Source organism: Oreochromis aureus, linkage group 16 (assembly GCF_013358895.1).
Source record: "Oreochromis aureus strain Israel breed Guangdong linkage group 16, ZZ_aureus, whole genome shotgun sequence".
In the NCBI taxonomy this organism is placed as follows: domain Eukaryota; kingdom Metazoa; phylum Chordata; class Actinopteri; order Cichliformes; family Cichlidae; genus Oreochromis; species Oreochromis aureus.
The window spans coordinates 24,765,605-24,790,789 of record NC_052957.1 but is presented as its reverse complement, the minus strand read 5'-3'; the positions used below and the strand labels follow the sequence as shown (position 1 = coordinate 24,790,789).

Genomic DNA, 25,185 nt, shown 5'->3' with positions numbered 1-25,185 from the left:
TGAAAAAAGCAGGTTCTTACTATCTGATTTAAGTTTCACTCCAGAGAAAAAGCTTCATCAAAAATAACACCTAGACTTCTGAGGTTACACTTCTGTGAGGAACCTAAATCACCCAGTCGCTGTTTAATATTGGACGTTGCACTGTGTGGTGTGTGGTGGCAGATTTCTTTTCTCACATGTTTTAATCATATAACTTTAGTAATAGTAATACCACTTTCTCAACTTAGTATAGCAAGATCACTCCTGACACTAGTTGTATGCATGCATGTAGAATCTTATCACAAGTGGGCCTCTGCTATTGTCACTGCTAAATGAACAAATGGAATGAAAACCATAAAATGACAAAAGCTCCTTCTGATGCGAAAAAGGATGCGGTACTATCTGTGTTGTTTTAATATTTTTATTCATAAAATAATCGAATTTACTTTTTCTCTTTTTTAAAAGTAACACGTTTTCACTGAAACACATCTTTCTCTACAGATGTATGACAGACATCTGCATTCATTAAGGAAAAAATGGTTTAAGTGCATATTCTTCTGGTGTCTGTAGTTCTGCCTGTGACACGTATATATTTAACCTTTTCTCCTTAGTCTCAGATTCCTCATCTGTGTGTCTCAGTGCTTTCTTGTGGCTTTTAAAAAAAATTCTTGCCTGCTGACTCTCTCAGTCAGATTTGGATTATGGTACTCAGCGTTAACTTTAGTTTTGATAACCCCAGTTGGGTCGACTAAACGAAAGTGAATGAACATCCTTCTTTCTTTTGTAGGATTTGCACTTTGTTGACATTTTTAAACTCCAGGACATAGTCACAATAGTCCTGTGACGGGGTGTGGTTGGCAGCTCAGCTGCAGGGGAGAAGTGGAGTAGCAGGTTCAGGGCATGGTGTTGGAGAGGCTGGTTTGGCACAGCCAGAGAACATCTTCTAATCATACCTTCCCTATTTCAGTAGCGGCCGGGGTCGGAGAGGGGAGACTGCTACCGGAGGAACACAGAAGCCAGGGCAGCAAGCACTGGAAAGTACCATAACAAAGAGTGTGTGTGTGCTTGAAAAATAAAAATAAAAAGTAGGGTACAACCTGGACAGGTCGCCAGTTTATCACAGGGATAACACTGAGAGACTGACACTTTTGAATCAACAGAAACAGAGCGTGGCATGTTTCTAATTTAACAGTCCATTATTTTTAGCGTTGCAGAGCTTTTCCTGTCTTTTCTTGCATGTCAAAGACTTTCAAACATAAATTCAAAAAACACTAAAGTGCCTCAGTTTAAGCAGTTGCTATGTTGTCATATTTGTACTATTTCAGATTTTAAAATGCTTCATTAATTTTAATCATTATTTGTTTTGACATTTTCAGTCACTCATGTCAGAAATGTTTCTGACAAAAATATCTATATTCTTATAGAGACTATTTAAGAAAATAAACTTGTTTACCAGCAGCCAACAGCTTTCATGAATGAGATGAATAGAAATGAATTGAATATGGTTTCTTTCCACTTGCCTTTCACTACATGGGTTTCCAAAAAATAAAAATAAAGGCTATTTGAGTCAGAGATCTGCTATACAAAGGCAAATGATAACCTCATACTAATTTCTTAGTTTTATGTAATTTCCTCTTATTATATTAATAACATCTTAGTCATGTGACTTCCTCTAGAGTTGAGAAAGGGAGAAACTGTGACACAAGTATATTCTGTGCTGCAGAGCTGACCATGTTATAATTAAACTGGGTTCTTACGAATGATGGAGGAAATTTATGTCAACGTTGACCACGTCAAACCTAATAACCCAATACCTTCAACAAAATGCCGAGGTCAGGAGGAAGTGACACAACGGGAACAGAAATATTTTAACATATTTTTTATAATATATATTTTTCTGTCACTGTTCAACACTTTACTTCTCTTTCTTCCAGATCCAAGGAGCTGTAAGAGGAGTTCCCATTCAGGTGTTATTCTCTCTCTGGCTCTGCTGAGCCTTTCCCTGCTTGTTGGACTCATCATTCTTGGGGTCTACTGTGAGTCTGGTTCCACAGCAACATAACAGTTACAGTAATTCTTGAAAATCTTTTATTCTGGCAAATAATAAAATTATAGAATTTGAATTTTGCTAGCAAAACCTTAAGTATCAATGCATGAGGTCTCAGAAACATGCATCCATTCTTTTCAGATCGGGACACATTACGAGATTCAGCTGCAAATCTCTCTGAGATGAGTAACAAACTTGCCTCCATGACTGAGGACAGAGACCTGCTGCATGCCAACCTCACTGAAAATGCCAGAGAGCTGGAGAGGCTTCAGAATTTGACCAGACTGAGTGAGTCCTTGCACCTTGCATGTGCTCCTTAAATTGTATTTTGTATGTGTCTAAAAAAAAACAAAAAAACTTGAGAGGTCAGCCACAGTTAAATCTTCCTGAAGGCTGGATTTCAATAAAAAAAAAAAATGCAAAAAAACCCAACAAAAAAACGTAAAAATAGCTAAAAATTAATAAATCACTGTTAAACTCTGTTTCATCCTTGCAATAACAATCTTTAGTCATGCATAATTAATGTTAAGAACCATAATATAACATAAAGAACCTTTGTCAGCAAAACATTGACAGCACTTCCACTTATTGTAATTACAGTAATTCTTGAAAACCTTTTATTCTGGCAAATAATAAAATTATAGAATTTGAATTTTGCTAGCGAAACCTTAAGTATCAATGCATGAGGTCTCAGAAACATGCATCGATTCTTTTCAGATCGGGACACATTACGAGATTCAGCTGCAAATCTCTCTGAGATGAGTAACAAACTTGCCTCCATGACTGAGGACAGAGACCTGCTGCATGCCAATCTCTCTGAGATGAGTAACAAACTTGCCAACCTCACTGAAAATGCCAGAGAGCTGGAGAGGCTTCAGAATTTGACCAGACTGAGTGAGTCCTTGCACCTTGCATGTGCTCCTTAAATTGTATTTTGTATGTGTCTAAAAAAAATTACAGTAATTCTTGAAAACCTTTTATTCTGGCAAATAATAAAATTATAGAATTTGAATTTTGCTAGCGAAACCTTAAGTATCAATGCATGAGGTCTCAGAAACATGCATCGATTCTTTTCAGATCGGGACACATTACGAGATTCAGCACTTCCACTTATTGTAAAGGGTGCAACTTTAAATTTAAGTTTCCTGTTTTTTTCTTCAAGAGCTTCCTGATTTTAAAAAAAAACTATTTCTCTGAGCACCAACTAGCACCACAGTGGTGCTAGTTTCAGTCATTATGCAAATGCAATGCATTATGCAAATGTTTTATAGTGAAACTAGCACCACAGTGGTGCTAGTTTCAGTCATTATGCAAATGCAATGCATTATGCAAATGTTTTATAGTGAAACTAGCACCACAGTGGCGCTACTTTCAGTCATATGACTGAAAGTAGCGCCACTGTGGTGCTAGTTAGGTCCAGGTGAATAGAATCAACTTTTGGGGAAAAATATAACTTGTACATAAGTATTCACAGCCTTTGCTCAATACAATTACAGCCATCTTTCTATGATGACAGAAGCTTGGCACACCTATCTTTGGGCAGTTTCTCACATTTTTTTTTTACAGAACCTCGCAAGCTTCATCAGCTTGCATGAAAGTGTTGGTGCATGGCCATTTTCAGATCTTATCCCAGATGTTTAATTGGGCTCAAATCTGGGCTCTGGGCAGGCAACTTAGCATCAAGCATGTCTCTGTACATGAGTGGTCTCCCCGTTCCTGCTGCCAAAAAACATCCCTACAGCATGATGCTGCCACCACCATGCTTCACTGTAGGGGTGGTATCGGCCAGGTAATGAGCAGGGACATGTTTCCTCCAGACATGACACATGCCATTCAGACCAAATAGTTAAATATCTTTTTCATCAAATTTTTCTCCTCATAGTCTGAGAGTCCTTTAGAAAAACTAGAGGGTGACATGTGCCTTTTACTGAGGAGTGGCTTCTAGAGACTCTGGAGAAAATCTCTTAGGGTGGCATGGAAATCAAATGGGGTGGCAAAATCAAAGCCTTTAAAAACAACAACAACAAAAGAAAAAAAACACACACATGCAGGTGTTACATATGGTTAAAATGATTCAAGCGCAGTAAGTATAAACATGTTTCATATGAATATAATCTACAGCTTAATTATTTACTGTAGACGACATAGTTAAACAGTCGGTTACATAAAACATGTGAATATTGATTTTATGTACTGTAAAGCCTGTATGATAAATAAATAAATATGTAGCCCAATAAGTATAAAATCCAGAAAGCAACACAATATGAGGCGGTTCATTTACAAACACAAGTCTAACATAAGTTTCACTTTTTGTTAGAAAAAAACCCTCAGATTGTTACATGCTTAAATTTACACAAATTTACACTGTCATGATAAAAAATTTATACCTAATATACTTTGTCTCAGGTCCAAAATATAACTGGTTATTTTTGACTACCGTATTTCCCACACTATAAGGCAACTTTAAAATCCTTCAATTTTCTGAAAAATCGACAGTGCACCTTATGTATGAATTCTGATTGTGCTTACTGACCTCGAACCGATTTTATGTGGTACACATCAGTCAAAAGAGTTAGTACGAATTTGATAAGCTATGAAGCCACAGCGCTTGATGGATTATCAGAGCATTACGGCTACCATAGTCAGGAGCCTCGCGGAGTAATCTGGGTCCTAAACTCCATCCGTTCAGGTCCCAAGTCAAACGAACACTGCGGCATCACTGAGAGTTAAAAACTGTCTAAATTCTTTCTGAACTGAAGTATTACTTTTCCTTCCAGAAAAAACATGTCCTGTAGGATGGAGTAATTTCAGCCATAGCTGCTATCTCCTCTCTGAAAGCTCTGCTTCCTGGGATGCAGCCAGAAAGGACTGCAGAGTCAGAGGAGCAGATCTGGTGGTTATTGACTGCGGTAAAGAACAGGTACAGTTTTTATGTATGTGTGAGTTATTGAGCTTGTAAACAAAAATTGGAATCCGTACCATGTAAATAAGTTTTTGGGGTTTTGAACAAAAATATAACAAAAAACAAATGGTTTCTTATGATCCTTTCTGCATTTAACAACAATAAGGAAAACAGAATATATGAAGCTGCCAAAGAATGCATTGAAGCCAGCATACAAAGGTTCTTCCTCTGTTACATTGCAATAGAGAGTATTTGCTATGAGGTGGATGGGAGCAACAGGAAATCCAGTAATTTGAAGCACTGCTACTATAACTGCTATTACTGTTACACTATGTTTTGTATTTTTCTAAGTTTGTTCATTGCAGACAAAAACACTTTTCTTAACTCATTATGTCTTTTACTAGAATTTAAAACCTTCTGCACTCAAAATCAACAACATGCAAGCAATAAATATCCTTGGAAAATGAAATGTGGTTCAGCAGTTATTTAGTGAAATGTGTGGAAGATTTATGAAATTATTAGACACCTCTAAGAGTCCAGTGACAGAAAACATTAATTCTGATCACTCTTGCTTAGACACTATCAGGAGAATTTGGTGCCAGTGACTTATTGGTTGTTTGGGGGAGTTACAACATGTTGCAGGTTAACTAGAGTGTTTTGCTGTATGAGTATGAGCTGTTTTTCTTCAGTGTTGAGGAAAAATCTTGAAATAAATGTGTAAAAGAAACTGAGTAAATGTTTTAATTTGTGCTGTTTGGGGATATTTAAAGTAGGTTTTTAGATCAAATGAACTACATAGACTAAAATTGTGGTTCAAAACTACTTTTTTCATCATGTTAAACAGACCTTCCTCTCTGCCATCACCAATGAACACACTTGGATTGGTTTAAATGACAAAGAACAGGAGGGAACATGGAAATGGGTAGATGGGACTCCAGTGATTTTAACGTAAGTAGGTTCAGTCTATAACTTCCAACAGACATTTCTACATATAGAATCACACTGGTCAGTGGGCTGAGCCAAACTACAAGTCCAGAGGCTTAAAGATTGTATACTAATGACTTGGTTGACTTGGTTTTCCTCTTCATCATTACCTGAAATTCGTTGATCCTAGTGTGTTGATCAACCTTCTCAGTAATTTAATCCAAGCTGTTGATGGAAAATTTAGCTGATGAAATCCTCCCACACCCACAACAAAGATCTGAATTTTTCCTCAATAATAAGATAGTGTTGTTTTTACTCACCTGCTAGGTACTGGGCAGAACATCAACCTGATGATGGTGGTGGAAACGAAGACTGTGCTCATTTCAGAAATGATGAGAAAAAGTCCTGGAATGATCTTCCATGTTCAACTTCTCTTAAGTGGATCTGCGAAAAAGCACCAAACAACTTTATGGTTTTTTAAAAATGATATAATCACAAGTTTTACAGTTTTAGCCTTAACTGTAATTCACAAACTAAGTTTGAACTTTGTCTGTTTTATTCTATAATGAGTGTGCCTTTTGCTGTTACAAATTTCTATTTCTGTCATTTGTTAGTTTCACTTCTTGCATCTGTTTTCTCCTGATTTGAAGATGGTTCTTATCTGTGTAATGTCTTTCACTCATCTCTCAATTCCCTCCTGTTTGTCATTTACCAATCAGCCACCATTGTGTAAATAGTTTTGCCACGCTGACCTCAGTAGAAAACATAATGAAGGAGAGTTCATAAGGACTAAGCAGTATTAAAAGCTGGTTTTAAATTCACCTCTGCCTCTTGTTTTCTGTATTTGGGCTCACAATCAGCTCACACAGTCACATAGATGCAGAAACAACCTCCATGATGAGCTCATGTGTCAGTGCGATGAGCAAAACTAAGGGCAAAAGCTTAAATATGTGTGCTAAATATTCATTTTTGGCCACATGGGAAGATAAAAACTTGTCAGCTGTTTCCTAAAGGCATGAGTTATATTATCACTGTAGATATTTTGTGGTGATCACTTTATAACCAAAAACTAAAAGTTAAAATTACACCGATGAGAACACTAAGAGTGAAAGATTTAAAAGTTCTCCAAAGACCTACAGAATTAATGACTCATTATTCCCAATGGATTCATTAATTGGTGAGTGTTACCTGGAAAATTCCGCTCATACGAGAAATAATGAGAACAGGACCTGGAATGATCTTTTATATACAGCTTCTCTAAAGTGGATCTGTTAAAACAAAAAATAAAGTACCATAAGCCTGTATAGTTTATTGTAGATCAAATATTTCTAAATGTCTTACATTTTAATTCTACTGTGTGGTTGTTACTCAATCCTACATTTTAATTTTAATCTTTTTTTACTCTATTGTGACTGCATTTGTATCTGTAAAAAAACCCAAACAAACAAAAACCTTTTTTAGAGGAAACAGCTAGTTGTGGCAGTATTGCTGTTTATAATTATTTGATGAGCAAACAGTTTTACTTTAGATAATCAAAGACAGGCTGTAATTCAGTATGGGGGGCCACAAATGCTAACATGGAATGAATAAATGCATCATTAAATAATTGAAATTGGAAATGAATAATTACATATGTGAATAATTAAATATCAATTTATTTAATTGAAAAAAATTGACAACTTAAATATTTATGCATTTCCAATTTAATTAATTAATAATGACATTTTAATCATTTAATGATTTATTATTTATTAGCTCATTTATTTCATTTTGACACTTTTGGCCCTCCACAATTAGGAAGCAGACAAGGATTATAGATTTTCCCAAAGGAAGCTACCGTGCTTTGCTGTGGTCCGTGCAGTCTTACTGAAGTGGTGTTTCTCAATAGAGGAACAAAATGAAGACAACAGTACAGCTGTAGAAAATCCGTTAAGGCATGAACTCTCCCCGAGATTGTAACATGCAATACTGGCCACTAGAGGGCACTCTTATGTTAAATTTTGATCTTCACCATTTAAAGCAGCTGTGTGTGGAGAGTGAAGTACTATTAAACATTTTAAAGGACATATTCCCAGGTCATGAAGCTGTGTGTCAATTTATGTGACCAGAACTGATGAAAAGTTTGTTCACCATAGATCTCTGATCCGTGAAGGTGTGTTTCCTAGATTGAAAGTATTATTTCTTTTATTTTTTTTATGTGTTTTTATGTGTCTTGTTTTGATTTCCCATAAGTGGTTGTTATGAGTTATTGTTACCCACCCATCATTACAGGTTAAGATTAGCTTTTAGTAATGACTCGCAGAATTAATAGATTTGTGTATGTCAGAAACCTGATTGTGTATTTGTCATTGAAGGTTGTATGGCAGGCAAGGGTAGGACTGCAATGCAAGACTCAGAGGCAAGATAAATAAACATAGAGGTTGCTTTATTTGATATGATGCTCAACTAAAAAATGAATATAAAGAAACAAATAAAGATGGCCCGCTTGAAGCTGACGTGTGTCAAAAAAAACACAACACACTGCTTCAGAAGCACTGAGTCGAGGCTTGATTAGTTTGGCCAGAGTCATGTGATCAGTGACATCCGAAACTTCATTTAGAACCTAACTGCTTCGGTACTTGATTCAGTGATTTATAAGGAAGTGAATCATTTGCGGGATTTGTGGAGTGTTTTGATGGTGAGAGATAGCAAACCACTGATCATTCTATTGAGCGATACAGAGCCAGCAAGGAAGACAGGAGGTTCTGTCATGTGGAAGTATTTTGATTGATTTTGGTCAGTCAGGTGGGTTTGCAGGGTTTGTGTTCTTGTTGTTTGCCTTTGTTTTGTGTGTGTTTATTTTATGTGAAAACATGAAAAACTTAAAATGTCTTAACAAAACAAAAATCTGCTTTTCATAATATAAATATCATTACATTACTTTAGAAAGACTTCCATTTGACTTAAATTTAATATAATTTCATTTTTTAAATTATTTTTAGGTGATAGTCTGTAAGGAAAATTGGCCTAATATAATATTATTTAAAAACATACCTGTCCAGCTGTCCAGTGATTAATTGCATAAGTACATGGAGGCTGGACCTCACAGCAGAAGCATACTCCATAATGTGTTGTACATTATTCTCTCTCTATATATATTATATGTATTTTTCATCTATTGTATTTACCAACATCAAGAAGTCACGAGCAAAGACAGACCACACCATGACATGTGTTTAAACAAGGAAAGTTTATTGATGAGAATTATTTATTAAACAAATAAACATAACAATTTTTTCACTCAAGCAACACAACGGTGGCCCAACATCAGACAGAAGTGTGAACTCCACTCTGTAGAGTGGGCAGTCATAATGAAGCAGTTCATTTTATTTTGTAGAGTCAAGCTGCTCTTGATATTTTTGGCCACCAGATGTCACAGAGAGGACTCTTGCGTTGAAAAAAGGTTCATTACTCGAAGCTTTTCAACACAAGCTGCAGTGCTTCAGAAAGCTTCACTGGGACATCACTAGAAACAAACAAAAGGTAAACTAGAAACTAAAATGGCAAACAAGGAACTCATGACTTGGCATAAATGAAAGAACATGGAACAGACAAGAAGAAACTGGAGGGAAACACAGCTGGAATTAATTAAACATAACAAGACTGGGTGAAAGCAAAACTGAACACACTAAAAACAGGACTGGGGACTATCAAAATGAAAGAGGAAACCTGAGAAGCACACAAAGACGTGGACAGACTGAATACAGGGAACAGAGCTCATGTAGTGGCAGCTGTTAGTTATTCCAATCACTCAGTCCAAACTTAGCAGCATGAGTTTCAAGTTTATTTAGCTTTTGCTGGTTCTAATTTAAGTATCCTGAAGTAGGTAGCACACCTAACTGAACACTAATACAAATGTTTTCACTTATTACTAAATCAACCAGCACATCCACAAGACTATTAGACCCCTCTATAGCTATGTCTCAATTCAGGGGCCGCATCCTTCGGAAGACCTGGCCTTTGTGGTCTACGTGGGCCGGGTTCTCCGAAGACCGAGAAGGTCGGAAGTGCAAAGCTCTGAAATGGGACACTCTAGCTTGCAGATTAGCGTCACCACTGTCTTGTTGCTATCTAAAATATAACAGGACATTGGAGTAAAATCTCTACCATCTCACACTTCTGCTTAATCAGTTTTCTGTTTGGTGTTTATTCAGCTGTGCGAAAACTATCATTTTAATCTCAGCCAAACCGATTTACTCACGAACAAATAAAACACTGAAAAAGCCAAACAATAACATTTTTAAGTTATCTAAGTGACTTATATATCATGTTTAACCTCAGAGCGAAAGACTGTGTGGGGTCAGAAAACGATGTGCTGGGAGTCCGGTGTTGTCGCCGGCTCTAGTGAGCCTTGACCACCCGGTCAGCTATCGAGCTGGTGAGTAACAGACAGCTCCAAAAACATCAGAGTACTTTTCCAGAAAGAGTAATATTAAAACTAAGTAGCTGCCATTGTCGGAAACTGGAATTGGCGGGGCCGAGCTATGATTTCTGGGATAGGTTGGGCCACGAAGGATACACCCGACCCATCCCAGAAATCTGGGGAAAAGGAGGCCACATTTGTCAGACGCATTTGGAGCAGCCTTCGTTGCCTGGCTGTGATCCAATCGGCCTTTAAATACAGCCTCCGAAGGATGCAGCCCCTGAATTGGGACATAGCATATGTATATATGCTGTATAATCCTAACTTAATCTACTACATTTTAACATAATGCTGTTACCCTTATTCAACCAAGATACTGTAACTGTAGCGGTCATGTCATGAACACAAATACGTTTTCACAATTATCAAGATAATCTTGTGTCTTAGAGATCTGCCTGTCTAACGGATAGTGGGGAAGAAGTGAGTGAAGATGATGAAGGTGAAGAGAGCAAAGAAAATAAACATTCCCCTGAGAGTGACGGGAAAGATGAGAGGAGGACTTCTCATATTGCAGTTATTTGCATTTTTTTTGGCCTTTGTGCTTTTGAACTATTACAGTGTAGGCGAGGAAAACATTCACTTCTTATAAAACACATCTCTGGTGGTGTCTTGTTGCCCTGCTTTTTTGTTTTCTTTTTTTTTTTTTAATTATGCAGTGCAGTAAACATATCTCAATGTAATTGTTAGAAAACTAAGATTTCATTTTTTATGTTTTTTATTACAGGTGAATCATAACTTGTCAGCTCCACTTTCAAGTTTTTTATCCAGTTTTTTTACTTCACATTTGTAGCTTCGGTGACAACCAAAGAAAACCTCAATTTGTTTTAAAAATGAAATAAATAAATCACCAGTAAAACTAAGCCTTACCTTTGTAATGGAAAATTTGTGTTTCACCTCATCTAACCTCTGTGTACTATTGATATGTATTTGTAACTTTCCTGTACAAAGAAAGAGTGTATGAAAACAGGAAAACAACTGATCGTAAGCCACGATACACTTCATTACCAAGCTGGTGCCTACATGATGGTGAGAATTTCACTCCCAACCACTGAATAGACAAAGATTGTGTCCACATGATGGCTATAAAGGAGCTTTTAGTTTGGTTTCAATGCTCAAATTATTTTTCCACAACTGTCGGGTAATAAAAACTAAACAAAGACAACAAAAACAAAAACAAAATATTAACTTAAACACAGCAAATACTAAAACAAAGATGAGGTGAAATCCTCATTGAGATGACACAGTATAGCTTGTAAGGCAACCACACAGCATGTCAAAAATAGCGTTCTACCAATACAAGTGAATACATAAAACCACACTTTGGCCTACATGCAAGACATGCAAAGCCACTTTTTGTTGGGCTTAACTGGCTTCTTCAATTGGGAGTATGCATTTCTAACAATGCATACTAAAACTTCAATCACAATTAAAGCTGCAAGCAGTGTTGGGAGGGCCCTCGGACCCCAGTGTGTCAAGCCATGCTGAACACCTATTTCCACTTGGTGGCAATGGAGAATACCATCTGAGCAAATGTCACACAGATGCGCGTTGTGTGTTGAATGGCCAGTTAAGATTTCATCTAGATCAATGATGATTATAATCTAGTGTGCATTTCCTCTTCCCACTACTCAGCACTCTAACTATTGGCAGGTATGACTATACTATTAGCATATCAATCTGTTCGGGGCTCGGCTCTCATCATGCCTGTGAAGTTTGGGAGAGATTGGATAAAGTGTCCTAGAGTTACAGCAGTTGTGTGCTAGTTGGCGAATGACTAAAACTCGACGTGTCGCTGTGACTATGCTGTAACACAAAACCCCAAAAGCTTTGCAATTTAACTACACCAAGGTCTTTAGTTTCCACTGACTGAAGATCATGTTGATCTGATTAAAACCTTAGGAGGAGTTTGTTAAAGTACGAGGCCTGAAAACGATGAAAAATGTCCCTAAAATTACATATTAAATTCAAAGTGGCCAACTTCCTGGGTTTAGCATATGACTCTATCAGACTTCTTTGTACATCTTAATATCTTACATCAGGCTGCCAAATTTCAGACTCATAGATTAAACATAGTGCAGGGGCTGCTCTTTTGAAATTTTCTAGGAGGTACTGTGGATCATTCTGTCCATGCTACTGAGCCATTTTGCCCTGTCCATGTCTGAAACCATTAAAATAAGTAATTTTTCTCCAGACCTGATGCGTGTGCAAAATTTCATGAGTTTTTGAGCACGTCTAGGCCCTCAAAAAGCAAATTCATTTCAGTTCAAAGGCACACAAGATCAACAACAGAAACAAAATAAAACAGAGAACAGCAAAGAAAGAGCACCTTGCATCATTCTCTATGGGAATGTCCTGCAGTGTTCTTCTTCTGGGGCAAGGTAATAAAGATGCTGTCATTACTGATGTATCGCAGTCTTCCTGTTGACCCACTGCTACATCTTATACTTGACGACTCCAGGTTTTCAATGACAACGAAAGTGCGCAAATTATGCTTGGCAGGCATGACTGCGGCCAAAAAACTAGTGGTTCAGAGGTGGCTGCCACCACATGAACTCTTGGTGAAACACTGGCTGAACACTTTGTTAGATATCTTGTACCTAGAACTATCCTCAGCTAGAGTTAATTATGCGAACCCCTCAACAGTCCAAAACTGGGAAGGGAATTAGACTAAAAGACTACTCAGGAGTGCGAGTTTATACGTGTATTTTCTTTCGTTTTGTTTTAAATTACTGGTCTATTGTTCCTCTTTCCTTATCTGTTACACCAAACTGTGTTGTCATTGGTATGTTGTGGTCATGCTGTAAAGGTGATATGAGTTGGTAGAGGTGGGGTGGGGGTGGAAAGGGACTTGTAGGGTTTGGGATTGGGGTAATGTTCCCAGGGAAACTCAGTATGATGTATGTTTGTGATGTGCTGTATAAGACAGTTTCCCTTAGTTCGAAAAACAGATAAAAACACAGACATTGCATTACAACAAAAAGTGATCATAATCAGTCTTTTATGAGTGCGGACCTGGGTTGGTTGAAAAATAAAATATACTGCATCAAACCATCATGAGCTCTGGTGTCTTTTTTCACATTTTTGATATTTCAGCAACTTTTTACTGACAAGTTTTTCTGTTGAATGTTGGTGGCAGCATTAGGAGCCTTACACTGCCCCATTAATAAATACATTTTCACAGCACTATTTAAATATTTAAAGGTTTAAGATTTAAATGTCTCAGTCAGAAATCTACACTATTCATTACTGAGCCATATATATATACACACACACATATATATATATATACACAGCTCAAGAACAGCTCTAGTTTCAGTGGTAGCATAGCTGCACAAACCACATATTGAATAGGCGACTTCCTCTGAACTTAAAACTTTAGAATCAACTGAAACCAGTGAGATTCTCACACTTCACATGTCCTGTGCCACAGAGTTGAGCTCTCAGAAATAATCCACATCCTTTCACGCAATGGAGGAAATTTATGTCAATGAACGATATGTCAAACCTGCCAACAAGCCATCTACAAAAAAACCCACAGGTAAGAAAGAAAATACAAAAATGTAAAGTTTAAAATATTAAATCTGTTATTACCATTATCACCCCCTTCACCACAAACACTATTGTTTTTTCTTTTCAGGTCCAAGGAGCTACAAGAGAAGCTTTTATTTAGTTGTCATTCTCTCGTTGGGGCTGCTGGCTGGACTTCTCACTCTTGCTTTCTACTGTGAGTTGTGTTGTGTTGCTTTGTTGTTGTTGTTTTCTTCTGTTATATATATAACATGTTTCATTACCTACTGGCAAAATTCAAAAATATTTTTGCTTAGGTCAAAAATAAATCAGCAACAGTGTTCTTTTGTGTCTCAAAAACATCTTTGCTTATTTATCTGTATTTCAGACAAAAACTCCTTACAAGATTCAGCTGAATATCTCTCAATGAGTAACAAACTTTCCTCAATAACTGAGGAGAGAGAGCTTCTAAATGCAAATGTCTCTGTAGTTCGTAACCAACTTTCTTCTATGACTGAGGAGAGAGACCTGCTGAAGGCCAACCTCACTGAAATGACCAACGAGCTGGAGAGACTGCAGCGTTTGTTCAACCAGAGTGAGTCCTTGTCTGAGCTGTTGTGTGTCTTTGTAAAAGGGTTTAGACTGAAATTCAGTGATTCCATTTTCTAGTGAGATATGGAAATATTTTCTCATTATATCTGAACTGACAGAAATTTTAGAAAGCAAACTTTAATCTTCATGGATATGTTTCACATGAATCATTGTCATCATTGTTGCATCTCCTCTGCATTGCAGTGTCAGGATCACCAGGCATTTTATATAGAGATGGTATAAAATATAGATTCCAGTTAATTAACAGAGACCAAATAAAGCATTGCTGAATGTTCCATGTTGATCTGTAATATTTCTTATTTGATGTTTCTTCCAGAGAAAACATGTCCTGCGGGATGGAGCGAGTTCAGATGTAGCTGCTATCTCCTCTCTGAAAGATCTGACTCCTGGCATTCAGCTAGAAAACACTGCACAGACCAAGGAGCAGATTTGGTGGTGATAGACAGCCCTAAAGAACAGGTACAAAGTGCATGAGTGTGTTATATTGTGTTTGTTAATGAATATTGACTTTCAAACCCCACGTTGTTATGAACATGACTTTCCCCAATTTGAATAAAAATGTTTCTATAAAAATTTCATCATTTGACTAGTTTAACAAGGAACTATCAAAATAAACAGCAAACATGAGACTCAGACTGACACGTGTACTTGACACTTGAAGAACAGACATGAAAGCATAACTTGACTAGATGTGACACAAGGAACACAGGGGAGGCAGAGAGACAGAAACCAAGAGACTAGAAAATATAAATAACAATGAAGTCAACGACTATTAATAATTCAAAAACACAAAACATGGAAATTCCCCCATTACACTGAAAGAGCATTGGGTATAAAGCTGATGAGAATCTGTAGCCAGAGGGACAGAAAAAAAAAGAGTCTAGTGATTCATAACACAAATGTTTGTGTGCTTGCTGAACAGGACTTCGTCACTTCATTCACCCAGAAAGAGACTTGGATTGGTTTAAATGACATAGAACAAGAGGGAACGTGGAAATGGGTAGATGGATCGCCTCTGACTCTGCAGTAAGTCTTCGAGTTCACCCAGTATATTAAATATATTTGTAATAAATAAATATTTTTATAAATAATATGTATTTACTAAGTAAATATTATGTTTTATAAATAAAGAAGTAATGTTTTTTAATTTATTTATTTTCTTGGTGAAGTTATTTCATCAAGAAAATAACTTCATTGATAAACCAAGACACCAGGAACTGAAAATCTTAGAGACTGTTTTGGCCTTACCCGGATATGACTTGTTATTAACCAAACATTTTATGATGAATAATGGAAAAAAACAGACCCAGGAGACAACAGCCAACACTATCATCTGTCCATCCATTTTCTTAACAACTTAACAATTTATTATTAGAGACAGAGGGTTGCGGGGGTGTCCATAATTCACAATGGGTTAAACATGGTATCAGTAGTCATTTTTCCCATGTTGTTTTATATCTAATTCAAAGATATTAATATTGTTTTTTATTGACTCACCAGATACTGGGCATCTTATCAGCCTGACGACCTGTTGCTTAGAGAGGACTGTGCTCATATCAGATATCAAGAAACTTCCTGGAATGATGAAAGATGTGAAAATTCTCTCCAATGGGTCTGTGAAAAACTACTGTAAAAGTTGAATTTGTTGGAAAATTGGATTTGTAATTTTTTTTCTAATTAAGCCATGATTGTTATTTTATTTGCATTTTTATATATCCTTTTCTGAATAAGTATTAAGCTTTAGTGAAAAACAACCCTTGAAATATAACTATGTCTATAATAACAGTAATAATAACGAATAACTCACCCATTTTTTTTTTGGATAGCACTTCTAAAAACATACAGTCACAGCACACAGTTTTACTTTAGAGAATCAAATGCAGCCCCTTATTAGGAAGAAGATAAAGACTGTAGTTCCTGTCATAAAAAAAAGAAAAGAAAAAAGACCGTGGTCTTCTTTAGTGTGTGCTCAGTGTGGTTTCAGTCAATAATTACTGTCACTGGGGAAATGGTGTCAACATGTTTTGAATAATTTTGTGGTATTTTTATTGATAATGTAGGTTTATTGCATGAGTTCTGTTTAGACTCTTTCAGCGGTTGTAAAAGCGTTTTGGCATCTCAAAGATTAGACCTAAGAGCTTCATCTAGAGAGGACTGTTAAAATTGTTACATTTCAGTCTACAACATTTGGGCATTATTGAGTAATTTGCCAGACAATATTGAGTGTTTTTAGTTTGAAACATAGCTAAACTGTTCTCAGGTGTGCGGACATGAAACAGCACATTTGCACACGTTCATGTTGCAAATGTGCTCACTTGTAATTGTGACTGCTGAAAGCGTTTAAACTAATGTTATCTTCACTTTATTGTTATTATTCCAGTTGGAAAACTGAGATTATTTTTTCTTGCTGTGTGTCTGTGTGTGTGTGTGTGTGTGTGTGTATGTGTGTGTGTGTGTGTGTGTTTGTTACTGTATTTATGTGTTTTCTTATTTTTTAATCTACTGTACAGATTACAGAAAAAAATGCTTTTACATACATAAAGCAATTATTTTGCATTCTACTTGCTAAAAATCTGAAGCAGAAAATGATAAGGTCTTGCCATTGTTATTTTAACTTTTTTAATCATTAAAAACATACATTTTCATGATGCATTCTTATTGAAATGCAGTTTCCTCAGCTGTTATCTCCTTTCTGAAAGATCTGACTCCTGGCATTCAGCTAGAAAACACTGCACAGACCAAGGAGCAGATTTGGTGGTGATAGACAGCCCTGAAGAACAGGTACAAAGTGCATGCATGTGTTGTATTGTGTTTTTTAATGAATATTGACTTTCAAACCCCACGTTGTTATGAACATGACTTTCCCCAATTTGAATAAAAATGTTTCCATAAAAATTTCATCATTTGACTAGTTTAACAAGGAACTATCAAAATAAACAGCAAACATGAGACTCAGATGTCTACTTGACACTTGAAGAACAGACATGAAAGCATAACATGACTAGATGTGACACAAGGAACACAGGGGAGGCAGAGAGACAGAAACCAAGAGACTAAAAACTGTAAATATAAACTATGATGCATTCTGATTGAAATGCAGTTTCCTCAGCATGTGTTTGACAGATATAACATTGTGATTCATCTTCAGAAAAGTGGACAGAAAAAGAGTTTGACTTCTGTGTCTTTTCACATGATTATGCAAACCCATAGAACAGTGATATACCCCGGCTGTGATATGTGCAAGAGCAGGAACGTTAACACCCCCAAGCAGCTTTTATGAAAACCAGTGGGAATGTCTTCTGTAGCCACCAGGGGGCGAAATGGTAATGGAAGTTCATTCACTTCCTGCACATACAGTCCGGATCAAAAGTGGCTGCAGAATCATAGAGGCTGGCTGTGTGAGCTTGTCTCACTTTATACATGTAGAGAAAACATGTTGAATGCAATTCTAATGAAAGTAACAGTGTGTAGTGTCCACGCTGTCAGTGTTTCTGTTCAGTGACAGTCACCCAGCAGCAGCAGAGCTACAGAAAACGTGTCGGTACTAAAAGTAATCTACTTCTCTTCTGCTGCTGCAGCCAACTGCACTATATCAAGTCTTCATATTAGTCTGGGAGGAAGTTTAGTTTGATTACAGATGGACACTGACAGAATACACAGAAATATGGATTAAAGTGCCAGTCATTGGGTAAAGTTTGATTTTTTTTTAATGAAAAAAAAAATCAAAAGAAAATCCAGAGTGTTTTCTTTTATTCATTAAAAACTTTTACATTGACTTTTACATTTGCATTGACTCATTCTTTTCAGGAAAAAAATACCAAAGTTTCACAAAGCTGTGCAATGACTTTTTTTCATAGTTAAATTGAATTCATCAGTGGTATGAGGGCTCCTCCTCTGCTGCATGTTATAATTGTTTAGGCACTGAGGGGTTCCAATTCAGCTGTACTGATGGCTGATTAGGCCCTGTGACAGACTGGCGACCTGTCCAGGGTGTACCTAAGATAGCTGGCATAGGCTCCAGTGCCCGCCACGACCCTAAAAAGGATAAGTGGAAGTAAATGAATGGATGAATGGATGTATGGATGATGGCTGATTACTGGTTCAATAATACACAGTAGTGTCTTCAGGCTGCACAATTTGTCCAGCTACAGTCACTGCTTTCACTGCTGTTGTGTTTGAAGATGATAAATTGTCCCTGGACTGACAGAGAGTAAAAGGTGCTACTACTATTGAAGTAAATCCAAGCAATCCACTGCAATCCTATTCTAGCATCATGGCTGAGCCAAGCAGCATACATATCAATTCTAAACCCTAAATATATACAGACCAATCTGTGGGATTCTCCAGATCTTTTAATCACTATGTCAGACTGAGTCAGTGTTTGAGCATCAGTACCTACGAATAAATAAATAAATAAATAAACGGCTTCTGTATTTCAAACATATCATTTGTATTCATATGCATAACAACCATTAAGTCAGGATGATTCTACATGGAGGCCATTGGTCTCCGCTATAGTCTTTTATGTATTTTTCATTCCTTGAACATGTACATATACACCATTAAAACATTTAAAGTTAAAAAAAAAGAGGAACGTCTAAGCATCACTAAAACATTTCCCTCTTATGCAGCTTTATTGTATTTTTTAACTGTGTTGCTGAGTTACGGTTAATTCCTGTACCTATGGGGTTAAAAAAAAAACAGCTGAAAAGAGTGTTTGATGTCTTTTGATGTGCTGACATTTTGTACAACAAATCTCACTCTTGTGTGTTGATCTGTGGCACCAGCACCCCTGTACAGGAAGTCTGTCTGTAGAGGAAGTCTTAGCAGGTCCTGGTTGGTTAAACTTATACCTGGTTAGATTCTGATCAGTGTTAAGCCATTAAGCATAATTACCTTGCAGCAAAATCACATATGAATTATGATTCTGTGTTTAACCCTTAGTACACTTAACAGCATTTCTCTTATTGAGGATCATGTATAATGATGTGTTGGCGACTGCCTGAGAGCAGTAGCTGTCACTACTCTCACCCCAGATAAAGGCAATCCCATCCTTTCCATCCTCCATCCTTTTCCAGCAGCCTGTCTAATCCAAGTATTCCGATAATATTTTTCACTAAACCCTGAGTATTTACAGGTCAGTCTGTGGGATTCTCCAGACCTTACACTATATTTTGTATTTTTGTAAGTTTGTTCATTGCCGACAAAAACACTTTTCTTAACTCATTATGTCTTTTACTAGAATTTAAAACCTTCTGCTCTCAAAATCAGAATGTGAATTTTGAGAGCAGAAGGAGACAACAACATGCAAACAATAAATATCCGTAGAAAAATAAATCTGGTTCTGCAGTTATTTAGTGAAATATGAAGGAGCTTTATGACATCATTAGACACTTCTAAGAGTTTAGTGACAGAAAACATTAATTTTGATCACTCTTGCTTAGACACCAGAGTTTTTTGCTGTATGAGCTGTTGCGACATTATTTCAAATTCCTTGAAATAAATGTGTAAAAGAAACTGAGTAAATGATTTAATTTGTGCTGTTTGGGGATATTTAAAATAGATTTTTAGATAAAATGAACTACATAGACAAAAATTGTGGTTTTCCAAAGTATTTTTTTCTTCATGTTAAACAGACCTTCCTCTCTGCGATCACCAATGAATACACTTGGATTGGTTTGAATGACAAAGAACAAGAGGGAACATGGAAATGGGTAGATGGGACTCCAGTGATTTTCACGTAAGTCTTTACTTTCGTTCAGTCAGAACCAGACCGAAAAGCAGCGCACATTTCGGTGCTTTATTTCAGTGCTTTTTTTTTTCCTGAGATGGCATACACTTTGGATTCTAGCCAATCATTTTACCTTTCCAAGGATAGTAGGCAGGCCCAGGTATGTACGTTCTTTTAGAGCAGAGCTACAGATTAAAAATGCCCAAGGCGAAGTGGTCAAAAGTCTGACTGTACTTCACAGGAAAAGATGCAAACTCAGCAGCCTGCAACAAGTGCTTTAAGGTGATACTGTGCAAAGGAGGTAACACCTCAAGTCTGATGAAACACCTGGCGACGCATTGCGTTTTTTCAAAAGCCGAGAAATGCACCGTATTTGACACCTTGCTGCAAAACCTCACACCGAGCACATCTACTGCGGGTGTGGTGCCTGTAATCGGACCCGGAGTTAGCAACATCCCCCAAGAACCCGAAGAGTAGAGTCCTGGCCCTACTACCTGACTGATGATGATGGCAGCAGCAGCCGTTCTCCTCTGGACGAGTAGCTTAATGTTGTTCATGTGTAATTTACGTTGAGTAGGCTAACCACGTTATTAAATTAATGCACATAAGGTGAACTAGCAAACACAGTTGTAGTTACATGCGGCTGTCTTCTTGTTTGATGGCAGATGCTCCCTTCACCCTGGCCAAAAAGGCTAAAATGACCAAAGAAAAAGTGGATGAAATTCATAGGGCAGTGACAAAAAATTTATAGTCAAAGATCTCCATCCATTTTCAACAGTGGAGTCACCATAAAAAAAAAAAAAAAGACTGCTAAAAATAAAAACATAAGAGGTTTTTGGACAAAGTTTGTGTTCTCCAATCTTTAAGCACCGGTTTGAGCACCGTTTAAGCACCGGCGCCGTTTCACCGTTTTGCCACCGGTATCGGATAAAACCTAAACGATACCCATCCCTACTAATGACTTGGTTTTCCTCTTCATCATTACCTGAAATTCATTGATCCTAATGTACAGTCTGTTACTCAACTTTCTCAAAGTTAATGAATATGTTGATCGAAAATTTAGCTGATGAAATCCCCCCACACCCACACCAAACATCTGAATTTTTCCTCAATAATAATAAGATAATGTTGTTTTTACTCACCTGCTAGGTACTGGGCAGAACATCAACCTGATGATGGTGGTGGAAAAGAAGACTGTGCTCATTTCAGAAATGATAGAAAAAAGTCATGGAATGATCTTCCATGTTCGACTTCTCTTAAGTGGATCTGCGAAAAAGCACCAAACAACTTTATGTTTTGTTTTGTTTTTAATGAAACAATCACACATGTGCAGTTTTAGCCGTAATTGTAATTCACAAACTAAGTTTGAGCTTTGTCTATTTTATTCTATAATGAGTGTTTGTTTTACTGTTAAAAATTTCTATTTCTGTCATGTGTTAGTTTCACTTCCCGCATCTGTTTTCTCCTGATTTGAAGATCGTTCTTATCTGTGTAATTTCTTTCATTGGTGTCTCAATTCCCTCCTTTTTGTCATTTCACTTCTGCCTCCTGTTCTCTGCATTTGGGTCCACAATAATCAGCTCACACAGTCACGCAGATGCAGAAACAACCTCCCTGACGGGCTCATGTGTCAGTGCGATGAGCAAAATAAGGGCAAAAGCTTAAACATGTGTGCTAAATATTCATTGTTGCCCAGATGGGAAGATAATAACTTGTCAGCTATTTCCTAAAGGCAGCATCACCCAAAGGCATATTATTACTAAATAATAGGATCACTTTATGAGAAAAAAAAAAAAATTTCCCTGATGCCAGAAAATTAAAGTAATCATCACACTAAGACTGAAAGATTTCACAGCTCTCTCTAAAGATCTTCAGAATTAATGAGTCATTATTCCCAATGGATTCATTATATTGATAAGGAATTTGTTGTTAATGTCCTGAGAGAGATCCTGTAAGTGTTACCTGGAAAAGTTTATCGTATATCTTATATGTCTACATGTCTTTGTATCTGTAAAAAAAACCAAACAAATGTACAGGGTGGGCCATTTATATGGATACACCGTAATAACATGGGAATGGTTGGTGATATTAAAGTCCTGTTTGTGGCACATTAGTATATATGAGGGGGCAAACTCCCCAAGATGGGTGGTGACCATGGTGGCCAATTAGAAGTCGGCCATCTTGGATACAACATGAAGAGGGCCATGTGACACATCAAACTTATTGGTAATGTCACAAGAAAAACAATGGTGTGCTTGGTTTCAACGTAACTTTATTCTTTCATGAGTTATTTACAAGTTTCTCTTTGTTCACAGCCATTGACATGTCGAAGAGGTTAACATGTGAGGAGCAGATCGAAATCGTGTTGCTATCTGGTGAACGCAGTAACCGGGTCATTGCAGCAGATTTCAGTGCTAGACACCCTACGAGACCACCCATCTCCCATGCTACAGTCAGCAAACTGCTTGCTAAGTTTCGTGAAACTGGTTCAGTGTTGGATTTGCCAAAATGTGGACGCAAGAAAACTGTCACTAATGAAGAAACATCAGTGGCTGTCCTAGCTTCATTCAGCAAGAGCCCACAGCGTAGCACTCGCGCGCATGTCACTGGAGAGTGCCATTAGTCGAACATCCTTCGGGCGGATATTAGCTACTCACAAATGGCACCCTTACAAACTCCAGCTACTGCAGCATCTCAACGAGGATGACCCAGATCGGCGCACAGAATTTGCAGAATGGGCAAAACAAAAATTGGAACAGGACCCTCAGTTCACGCAGAAGATTTTGTTCAGTGATGAGGCAAACTTTTATGTGAATGGTGAAGTTAACAAACAAAACCACCGCTATTGGTCTGACACTAACCCACATTGGATGGATCCTCCAAGACTGTTGGAACAACAAAAGTGATGGTTTGGTGTGGTATATGGGGTACAACGATAGTGGGTCCATTCTTCATCAATGGAAACCTCAAGGCCACTGGATATTTGAAATTGCTACATGATGATGTGTTTCCCTCTTTATGCACTGAAGCTGGCACATTCCCTGAGTTTTTCCAGCAAGATGGTGCACCAGCACATTATGGGTGCCAGGTCCGAGCATTCCTAGATGAACAGTTTCCTGGAAAGTGGACTGGTCGTCGTGGGCCAGTTGAATGGCCCCCAAGGTCTCCCGATCAGACCCCCTTAGACTTTTATCTTTGGGGTCATCTGAAGGCAATTGTCTATGGTGTGAAGATACGAGATGTGCAGCACCTGAAACTACGAATACTGGATGCCTGTGCTGGCATTTCTCCTGCGGTGTTGCTATCAGTGTGTGAAGAGTGGGAGAAGAGGGTTGCATTGAAAATCCAACGCAATGGGGAGCACATTGAACACATTTTATAAGTGGTCAGAAACTTGTAAATAACTCATGAAAGAATAAAGTTACGTTGAAACCAAGCACACCATTGTTTTTCTTGTGACATTACCAATAAGTTTGATGTGTCACATGGCCCTCTTCCTATTGAAAAAACAAAAGTTGTATCCAAGATGGCCGACTTCTAATTGGCCACCATGGTCACCACCCATCTTGGGGAGTTTGCCCCCTCACATATACTAATGTGCCACAAACAGGACTTTAATATCACCAACCATTCCCATGTTATTACGGTGTATCCATATAAATGGCCCACCCTGTATATTAGTGTCAGGAGAGAACAACTAGTTGTGGCAGTATTGCTGTTTACATTATTTGATCAGGAACAGTTTTACTTTAGATAATCAAAGACAGGCTCTTATTCAGTATGGAGGGCCACAAGTGCCAACATGAATTCAATAAATACGTCATTAAATAATTAAATGCATCATTAATCATTTTAAAATGGAAAACGATTAACTAAATACACAAATAATTAAATATCAATTTATTTAATTGGAAAAAATTGACAACTTAAATATTTATGTATTTCCAATTATAATTAATTCATAATGATATTTTTAATCATTTAATGATTTATTATTTATTTGCTCATTTATTTCATTTTGACACTTGTGGCCCTCCACAATTAGGAAGCAGACAAGGATTATAGATTTTCCCAAACTACCGTGCTTTGCTGTAGTCTGTGTACTCTTACTGAAGTGGTGTTTCTCAATACAGGAACAAAATGAAGACAACAGCACAGCTGTAGAAAATCCATTAGAGAAGGGTCTGGCTGCAGCCACTGGGGAGCGCCATATTGGGACCTCCACACTAACCGGAAACACGTGACCTCAACAGTAGGCGGAAATACGTTCCTGCATGGATTTTTTTTTTTTTTTTTTTTTTTTTTTTCGTTCCTGCATGGATCATTAACCTTGCAAATCGATCGTAAAATCGTAAAGGTTGGTACAGAGTCTTCCATGTATAAACTTGCCGTTAATAATTATATAATTCTAGGAATCATCTACTTTGCTTACACTGATTACGTTGGCACTTTGTTAGCGTTACAACAACTGTCATACCCCCGAGGTATCTAAACTTAAGTAAGGAATGTGTGTACTTTTGACACCTCTGGTTAGCATTTAGTGGTCAGTTTCGGACGTATTTGATTTTTTGCTTGTTATGAACAAATTCACTTCACTGCTTTTCACTATCTGACATCAATGCACATTGTTCCATTTACTGCATATTGCGCTTTATTCATGTCTCTCATTCCACCTGCATCAACATTGTAAAGTTTGTCACAAAGAAATATATACATTTATAAATACTAATATTCTCTATTCCATTCTGTTCTGCTTTTTTATTGCCCAGATTTTAGTTAGCCTTTGTTAAATTGTCTGTCATATGTCAACAGATACGTATGTCACAAATAAAAGTGTCTTGAAAATTATGTTTTTGTAAAGAATTTTCTCCCCAAATCTCTTACATGCTAACTGTAACGTGTTATTTCTGCTAAAACCTGAACTTAAATGTGCATATGGTGTTTATCTGTTTTTCTCTCTGTTTTAGATGCACATATCAAATTGGAATTCTGCCATCAAGCCAGAATTGCAGGAATGCACA

General features: G+C 37.3%; 2 protein-coding genes across 2 annotated transcripts; both read left to right on the top strand.

Annotated features, from left to right (window-relative positions):
* The first annotated feature begins 1,696 nt into the window (after positions 1-1,696).
* Positions 1,697-24,408, top strand: LOC116331608 (C-type lectin domain family 10 member A-like). Its single transcript, XM_039600369.1, has 8 exons — positions 1,697-1,811; positions 1,914-2,015; positions 2,168-2,314; positions 2,744-2,920; positions 4,804-4,946; positions 20,070-20,173; positions 21,314-21,440; positions 24,298-24,408. Exons 1-8 carry the CDS (start codon positions 1,739-1,741, stop codon positions 24,406-24,408), a joined length of 984 nt encoding a protein of 327 aa, XP_039456303.1. The 5' UTR covers positions 1,697-1,738.
* LOC116331607 (CD209 antigen-like protein E) lies at positions 13,687-16,711 on the top strand. Its single transcript, XM_039599922.1, has 6 exons — positions 13,687-13,852; positions 13,952-14,038; positions 14,210-14,416; positions 14,750-14,892; positions 15,356-15,459; positions 15,934-16,711. Exons 1-6 carry the CDS (start codon positions 13,783-13,785, stop codon positions 16,064-16,066), a joined length of 744 nt encoding a protein of 247 aa, XP_039455856.1. The 5' UTR covers positions 13,687-13,782; the 3' UTR covers positions 16,067-16,711.
* Positions 24,409-25,185: the final 777 nt, after the last annotated feature.

Excerpts from the sequence above, each read along its gene's own strand:
- LOC116331607 (XM_039599922.1), top strand. The coding sequence starts at position 13,783 with ATGGAGGAAATTTATGTCAATGAACGATATGTCAAACCTGCCAACAAG. Across the intron at positions 14,039-14,209 it reads TCTCACTCTTGCTTTCTACT|ACAAAAACTCCTTACAAGAT; the intron begins GTGAGTTGTGTT and ends TCTGTATTTCAG. Across the intron at positions 14,893-15,355 it reads TAGACAGCCCTAAAGAACAG|GACTTCGTCACTTCATTCAC; the intron begins GTACAAAGTGCA and ends CTTGCTGAACAG.
- LOC116331608 (XM_039600369.1), top strand. The coding sequence starts at position 1,739 with ATGATGGAGGAAATTTATGTCAACGTTGACCACGTCAAACCTAATAAC. Across the intron at positions 4,947-20,069 it reads TTGACTGCGGTAAAGAACAG|ACCTTCCTCTCTGCGATCAC; the intron begins GTACAGTTTTTA and ends CATGTTAAACAG. Across the intron at positions 20,174-21,313 it reads GGGACTCCAGTGATTTTCAC|GTACTGGGCAGAACATCAAC; the intron begins GTAAGTCTTTAC and ends CTCACCTGCTAG.